The sequence below is a fragment of the Mercurialis annua genome, linkage group LG5 (assembly GCF_937616625.2).
Source record: "Mercurialis annua linkage group LG5, ddMerAnnu1.2, whole genome shotgun sequence".
Lineage (NCBI taxonomy): Eukaryota > Viridiplantae > Streptophyta > Magnoliopsida > Malpighiales > Euphorbiaceae > Mercurialis > Mercurialis annua.
This window is the reverse complement of record NC_065574.1, coordinates 47073280-47081590: the sequence shown is the minus strand read 5'-3', so window position 1 is coordinate 47081590 and position 8311 is coordinate 47073280. Positions and strand designations below refer to the sequence as shown.

At 37.8% G+C, this 8311-nt stretch overlaps 1 protein-coding gene across 1 annotated transcript; it reads right to left on the bottom strand.

Moving 5' to 3' along the window:
* Positions 1-4533: 4533 nt before the first annotated feature.
* On the bottom strand, positions 4534-7798 carry LOC126682687 (probable receptor-like serine/threonine-protein kinase At4g34500). Its single transcript, XM_050378435.2, has 7 exons — positions 7150-7798; positions 6219-6323; positions 6001-6123; positions 5715-5885; positions 5481-5610; positions 5175-5384; positions 4534-4903 (listed from the first exon to the last, which is right to left on the bottom strand). The coding sequence occupies exons 1-7, from the start codon at positions 7707-7709 to the stop codon at positions 4787-4789; spliced, it is 1416 nt and encodes a 471-aa protein (XP_050234392.1). The 5' UTR covers positions 7710-7798; the 3' UTR covers positions 4534-4786.
* Between the last annotated feature and the right edge of the window lie 513 nt (positions 7799-8311).

Genomic DNA, 8311 nt, shown 5'->3' with positions numbered 1-8311 from the left:
AGGGGAGAGAAAGCCAACGAGGCTGCATCATCAACCCACTCAGTAGGAAAATCAACAAAAGCTTCATCATGACTGACAACAAAAAATGACCGCTGCCAACGCTTAGTGATCTTAGGGAGACCTTCAACTACCCTCTTACCCCTATGAGCAACTAAACGAACGTAAAACTCATTGTTGCGACGAGACACGAAGAACAGTTGGCTAAGGAGACCTAGAGAAGGGACTAAGCCCCGTTCGTGAGACAACTCAACGAAGCAACAAAGGGTCCTAATGGCGTTAGGGTGGATTTGAACCAGAGGAACTTGATAGTCCACAATAAAGGCTTTGATCAGGGGATCCAAAGGAAAACGCAAGCCACAACGCAATTGCTCTTTATAAACAATAACCTTGCCGTCACCGACGAAGGTGTTAGAAGCAACTCGAGAACCGCAGACAGAAAGGGAATAGCTAAGAGGAATACCATACTCTTCACGAAATTCAGCCAAAATCTCTTTATCAACATTGGAGGTAAAAGTATCAAGAGAATTCCTATATTCTACAGCCGTACCAGACGAGGGAAGAGAGACAGAAGACCTAGTCCGAGGCATTGAATCAATTACACTACTAATAAAGCAGATAATAGAGATTTACCTGATAAAAGGAGGGAGAAAACACCCAAAGATTGAAGGAAATGAAGCTGAAGCAAGAGCAGATCAGAGGAGGAAGAAGGAGCAGTTAAGCCGAAGTAAGAGCAGATCAGAGGAGAAAGAAGGAGCAGTTAAAAGAAAACAAAAATGAAATTTGAAAAAGCATTTAAAGAAGCAACTAGAGAACCGTTAAGCGGTTACCTGCGTGAAACGTGGCGACAGGCGGAAGTCCAGGGGATTTCAAATGATTACAATTTTGAAATTTTGAAAATTAAACCAGCTCCATAAACGCCCAAGTAAAAACAACGGGCTGGGCCTAAGTCATTTTTTCTAAAGCAAGCACGCTGGCAACCAAGCCCGACAAAGCAACGGCCCCAACAAGCAGTCGCACAAACAAGCATAAATACTTGGTCAAACTGTTTTCCGGGAGGGGCTAATGATGGATAAAGGACCAGAACAAGGGACAAGACTCACTACAACGGCCCTGAATATGGACCCAGAGACTGATCTATTCAGGTCCCTGACCCAGTACGCAGCTATAACAGCTGAAGATATCAAGATAACACCGAAATCCCTTAAGATCAGGGATAGAGGCGAATCTCAAAGAGATAACTGAGATAAATAGAGAAACAATCCTATTACGATACAAAGACTATACAATATATATATAGACGAAGCCTAAGCCAGGTAACTGATATATTCACTTCTCATCATTACTTTCACTGATACCTCACCAGAGACTGACTTAGGCATCGGAGGGTGTTCGAGCCAACACCGGCTCGAATCCTTCTAACCTGTTGATCTTAGCAGGTGGGAGCTCAGCGACAATAGTGACAAAGACGATCATCAAAACCATCAAAAAACATAAATGAAAAGATAGCTACCGTCAACTGCAATACCTAAACTATTGACGGCTGCCGAAGAAGAATTGAGAAAAAAAAAGCTATTAGAGAAAAAAGAGAGAAGAGTGGCTAAAATAGATATATCTAGACTGATGCCTCTAATGTGAAGTAACTTTTCTTCACATACAAAATTATTTTTGTATATATTTTTGTTATATTGATAAATATTAATCTATCGGTATTGCCTATATTGCTTCATCACTTTCATTAATATGAAAAAAGATAGAAATTTAATATTGACAAAAAAAATTTGGAATATTGAAGCTCTCATTTTTTATACAATAAAATAATGTCACCCACGTGACGCGCGAGTATTGACCTAGTTTATTTAAGTAATTAAAATGCTAGCGATTGTTTTAAACGGTTTATGAAAAAATGTTTTAATATCGTTATGAGAACTTTGGAACGTGCTTTCCTACTGGGCGGCAATAGAACTGCATGCGCACCAGTTTAATCGTTTTTGATAAAGGTGGTTATATACGCGAATTTAAGATTAGGGATTTTAGTGATAGTACTCCGTAGATTAAGTTGTCAGGCTATACGCCAGTGACTAACTCGCTGGATTAAATTTCGGGAGTCACACCTTGTGGATAAAGTGAAGTTGATGGAGTACTCATAGCTCATTGGTATCATGGATCATTGTGGATTAAGGGATGGATCGGTGATGCGTCTCAGTGGATTAATTTCCCGGGAGTCACAGTCACTTGGATATCTGATATTATGGAATATTGCGGATTTAAGGTTTAGGGTTCTATTTGGTTCAACATTGACATTTAAAGAAACATGGAATTCTGTACTAGAGGGAATAAGAACATCAGATCAAAAACCAGCATTGTCTATATTCCAAACAAAACTAAGATGTAAAAACTGATCTAAAAATTCTTTCAGGCATTTAAAGAATTGTAAATTGATGTCGTTTTGCTAGAGTTTAAAGTATATAATTAATCATGGTGTGTGTAGGAGTCAGTATTTGGTTTAATATAAACTGCTGATTAATATTGGTCTTGGGAATCCTAATTCAATTAGTATCAGGATTAGTTTAAATTGTCAATAAATACATGTTGAATCCCTAAGTTATTATTCATTATTCATAATCTGTTCTAAATTAAACCCAAATAATACAATGGGTTCTTGTTTTTCTCTCCTTGCACCCTACGAACTGGCTAATGATCAAGCCAATCCTGACAGGCTTCAACTATCGGACGAACTGGCTGATGATCAAGCTGATTGGCTTCAACTACCGGACGATTTAATAATGCGAATCGTCCGACAGTTGGACGTGGTGGACCGTGTAAAGTTGTCTAATGTTTGCATGTCATGGAGCAGGGTTGCTTTGAATAAGGATGTTCCGGTTCATCAATTTCCATTGCTCATGCTCCCTTCTAAGATTAAGTGTGATCATGTTCGACTCTTCGACGCCTCTCGGTCTCTAATGTACAAATTTAATCTTCCGAATTCAGTTATTCGAAGAGGAGGATGGTGCTTCGGTTCTACTAAAGGTTGGCTTTTAATAGCAACCCTCGAGAAACACTATGTACCGCGAATCTCCCTACTGAATCCAGTTTCTGGACAAATTATTAATCTTCCCTCTATCACTGCATTCGAGCCTTGCACCCATGATCCGTATAGTTTTGCCAACCTATTGATTACTAAAATGGATTTGTATTTCTTATCCGAGGATGACATATGTATTTCAGCAATTTTTGAAGATGATATATTGGCAATTTGCAAAGCAGGTGATGAGGAATGGACGATTGTTTCTGAAGCAAGACGGAATAACTTTTACGATGACATGTGTTTCTTTGAGGGCACGCTCTATGTCTTACATAGATGTAACAGCAGTGATGGAGATGGCGATGGCGATGGTGTTGTTTTACTAAATGATCGAACTTGGAAATTCTCAGAAAGCAGTAGTATCGCCATTAAACTAGTTTCTTTTATTGGTCGCCGAACTTTAGGCAGGGAAATAATCGAACAAAATGGGTTTGACATTGTTAAAACTACTTTTCGGACGGCGTATTTGGTAGAATACCATGGTGAATTGTTAATTGTTGATGATGTTCAAAGTTTTGAATGCACGAAAACAAGAAAATTTGAGATTTTTAAGATGGCGAATGGCAGTGTTAGCAATAATACGTGCAAGTTAAGAAATGATCAAATAGTATTTGTGGGAGGAAGAGGCCCTTGTGTCTCCCTTTCTGCTAAAGATTTCAATGATAAGGTGAAAGGGAATTGCATTCACTTTTTGGATGAGTACGATGTGTTTGATTTCATCGGCCTTCCGCCAATTGTACCTCGCGAGTCTGGAATTTGCTGCCTTGGCAATGGCAGGATTACGCGCTGCTATCCGACTATCGAATTCCCGAGCACGATGAATTGGCTCATTCCCCAGTTAATTTAGACATATTATGTTGTTAGTCTTTATGTAGCCACATCTTGATTATGACATTTGAACATTTTGCAGGTTGTAAGTTACTCAATATAAGGACCATTGCTCTTACATTAAAAGATCTAATTGTACGTAAAATCCATTAAATGTACAGTGTATTAATAATAGAATTCAGAATATTAATAGCAATAGCAGATTAAATTTGATCATTTTCTTGAGTTTTTCGTATATAAATTGCTTGCACATGCACACTGACTGCCATTAAACAGATGTACCAGTTGATGCCATCATCTTCAATTATCAACTGCTTATGGAGCTTGCTTAATGGTGATACAGAAGCCAGTAATTGCAGCAAACAAGGAATGGAGGACTCTGCAACAACCATTATTAGTTCTGAAACCAACATATAACTGCTACGATAATAATCAAGAGCCGACAGTTTACCCTTTAGCAAGAAAACTCGTTAACTCTTACGTTTTGGGCGTGTTTTTTTTTCCGAGCTTCTCAAAACTCTATATATTTATAGTACATTTTTATATAAGAAATTGTTTCGCTGCTTTACATTTCCGCACTAGTTAGTTAGATAAATAAAGTGTTAAGTTTGAATTAGAATTGATTCAGGGGAACTTAAAATGCTATTATACAATCTATATTACCAAAGTGTCTAAATCTGATAATCACATATATCTGGCTATGTGAAATCATATTTACAGGACTGTAATGTATGACCAAAATGTATACTATCCAAGGTGTGAAAACAAAGTAATATATGCACATTGAATAGAAGTGATTGTTTCTAAGTGTACTAATTTAAAAATTATGCTACAAAATAATTTGAATAGGATCTATTAATCTCACGACAACAGTTATCAACGGTTTGATGTTTCAGCAACGCTTCCCCATGCATGTTTGATTGGACGTGGTACTTTGTTGGATGCGGGTGCTTCAGACGAGGGATGATCTCTGTCTTTAGCTGATCTAAGTTCCTATTGAGCAAAAAATATAACTCGGATTTAGTTTGTGCATTAATGATGAACAAAACCAGAGCGACGCAGCAATATGTTAAGCTCTATGTTCCAGAACATTAATCAATAACAAAGTTAGCTATTAACCTATGTTGCCAGGAGTTGGAAATGTTGAAACCAAAAATGGTGAAACAGTATTTTTTACAAGAATATGTTATAATACTAAGTTTTGGAGTTTGAAAAGCATTACAGCAATAACAACGCTGTCGAGAAGAAGATAAGAGGGACTTACAGCGCGAAATGGAAAATCATCAGCCTCAAGCATATGAATAATCTGCCCCATTTTTGGTCTCTTATTACCATCCAAATCTATACATCTAAGACAAACCAGCATTGTTCGTTTCAAAGCTCTTGCAGAAGGCTGAACTTCGATTAGAGGGTCTAAAAGTTCCTCCGCACGACGACTGGCTAGCATTCCTTTGAACCATTCAACCAAGTTCATCTAAATCAAATTCAATGGAACCACTGTTACATATGACTGTCTCATTAATTTATATAGCTACAATAAATACGAACCTTAAAGTGGTTAATTAAGTACCTCTTCAGCTGGTCTGGAATAATCAATTGGGCTCCTTCCAGTAATCATCTCCATGAGAAGCACTCCGAAACTATAAACATCACTTCCTTCATTAAGCATTCCCGTGCTTGCGTAATCAGGAGAAACATATCTAGAACGAAATAACAAGAGATTAATTTTCTATACTATATTTGCATTGAAGTTATAATAGCTCTTTTTAAAAAAATTAATCAAGGAACTTAAGAAAATACGAACCCAAATGTCCCCATTACACGTGTGGTGACATAGCTCGAGTCAGAACCCAAAAGCTTGGCTAATCCAAAATCTGAAACCTTTGGATTCCACTTCTTATCCAGAAGTATGTTGCTGGATTTCACATCACGATGCACAACTTTAGGTTCTAAGCCTTCATGCAAATAAGCTAGCCTGCAACGAAGACGGGATAAGGCTTGTGCTGACTGATTATTAAACATGATATTGAAACCAACATAGTTGGCATTTTTTGTTGAGAAAACTAGCAAATAAGAGTAAGAAAATGCACCCTTTAGCTGTCCCAATAGCAATCTTCAATCTGATATCCCAGGTGAGAGGACTAACAGGCCCTACATCACCATGTAACCACTGCTCCAAATTGCCATTATCAACATACTCATAAACAAGCATCCTGCAGGGCACCACCAAGTAATGTCCATTCCATCAATGAAAAAGGAGAAAACAAAATCATTTGATGACAAAACCAAGTTGCCATGTGGGAATTACCTACGAGCACCCTCTGCACAATAGCCGAGTAGGCGCACCAAGTTCTTGTGCCTTACTTTTCCAATTGCTTCAACTTCCACCCTGAACTCCTTCTCTGCCTGACCCCTAATCATTTACAATATTCACAGCTGTAATTTTTTTCACCTACTAATGTTAAGCAATGAAATCTCTAGTTAATCAGACTGCTTATATCTTTCACATTAACAATCACGGCAAATTACTCCTACTGTTTGTATTTGCTTAGAAATATTAATAACTTGATTGAGAACAAAATTTTTCTATTTAATGGAAACCACTCATTCCCAAAGAAATCAACTTCACAACTCCATATTCAACAAATATCAAAGGGTTTTCAATTATTAATCCTGATTAAATAAACTATTTCCAAATCCTCTTTAATTTACAAAATTTTGGTGTTTTAAGCTTCTTCTTTTTTTTGTTTACGAGAATTCACTCCCCCGAGCCGAAGCCCAAGATCACCGTCAAATCTCAAAATGTGAACCGCCGCAAGTCTTCATACTTGGTAAATTCATACTACAATGGCCAACCACTTTATTTAAGAGAATATTGTAGCTAAAGTTTGAATCCGCAACCATTATGCTTATAATGGTCGAGACTTAGACCACTAAACCACCTGCGCATGCTTTTTTAAAAAAATAAAGTTAAAAGTAACAAAAAAAGCTCCTAAAACTGTATAATAAATTAATTTTAAACATGGAAAAAAAAAAGTAAAAATAATTAAAAACAACAAAAGTAACTATCAATATCTGTACTTTTACTGTATTGCTTTATCAAACCATTTGGCACCGACACTGAGACACAATATCTATTCAGATCATCATGACACCAAACTGAACTACAATATATTTATTTTAACTGCGATAAAAAACAGTAAAAAGCAAACTAACAGTGAGTAAAAAACACTACTTACTTGTTATTAAGCAAATTCTTAACCGCAACAACCGACCCATCCTCCAAAACACCTCTATAAACGACGCCGTATCCACCTTCACCGATCACATTCTCCTCGTTAAATCCACGTGTCGCAATCTCCAGCTCCTTCAGACTATACCACCGACCCCACCCAATATTCTGCTGCACGTCCACCCCCGTCGAAGCATCACTACTCCCACCACTCGCGCTACACGATGCGTCATCCTCACTCTCTCCACTCTTCTTCATCTTCTTAACCCCGTCTTCGATCTCCACGTCGACAATAACAGCAGCTCCCATACGATCCAGAGCTTTGATTTCCATGATTTGTTTGGAGACGAACGGGATCAGACCGGAGTTTTGTTTAACCAGCGGTTTGGTTCGGTTCTTTTTAGCTCGGTTTATACGGATGCAGAGGCAGGTGAGGAGGAATATTAAGAGTAAAGATATTGAAACCAGTGCGATTATGACGTATAGTTTAAGGTTTAGAAATGAGGTGTTTGAGACAAGCTCATGAGGTAGAGATGCGGCGGAGGAGTTGCCGGAGACCGACGACATTGTCTGGTTTCCGGCGAGGAATTAAAAAGAGTCAGCTCAGTTGAAGTGAGAGAGTAAGAGAGAGAGAGCGGTTTTAACGGATATAAAAAATTAAAGCAACGTAGAATGAAGAAGACAAGTTCGAACGTTGAACTGAGAGGCGTTTTACCATTTGGGTTTGTGTATTACTCATTATTACAATGTTACCACTGAAAAAACTCTTTAGTTTTCTTTTTGAACAAAGGATCGCTTTCACCCCTGAACTTGCGTCAAAATATCAAAAAAATTCAAACCTGAAAAACCGGATCACTTTTACCTTGAACTTGTCAAAACCGGCTCAAAAAGCACCTTATGCTGATGTGGCACCTTAATTGGAGAATGGGTTTTTAATTAATATTTTTTATCCTAATTAATCTCAATTAAATCCTAATTAATTACAATTAAAACCTAATAAATCACAATTAATCCCTAATTAATTGAGGGGTCTTTTTAGCCTTTTTGTCAATTTTTTTTCTCGTTCCGGCGTGGAGGAGGACCTGTTGAGGATCTGTTCACCTGAGGATCTGTAACCCGCGGGTCGGGAAGAACAGACCCGCGGGTCTATATTTTTAAAAAAAAAATAA

Coding starts and splice junctions, on each gene's coding strand:
- LOC126682687 (XM_050378435.2), bottom strand. CDS start 7,709: ATGTCGTCGGTCTCCGGCAACTCCTCCGCCGCATCTCTACCTCATGAG. Junction 5,886..6,000: donor GCTATTGGGACAGCTAAAGG/GTGCATTTTCTT, acceptor TCTTCGTTGCAG/GCTAGCTTATTTGCATGAAG. Junction 5,385..5,480: donor ATTCCAGACCAGCTGAAGAG/GTACTTAATTAA, acceptor AATTTGATTTAG/ATGAACTTGGTTGAATGGTT.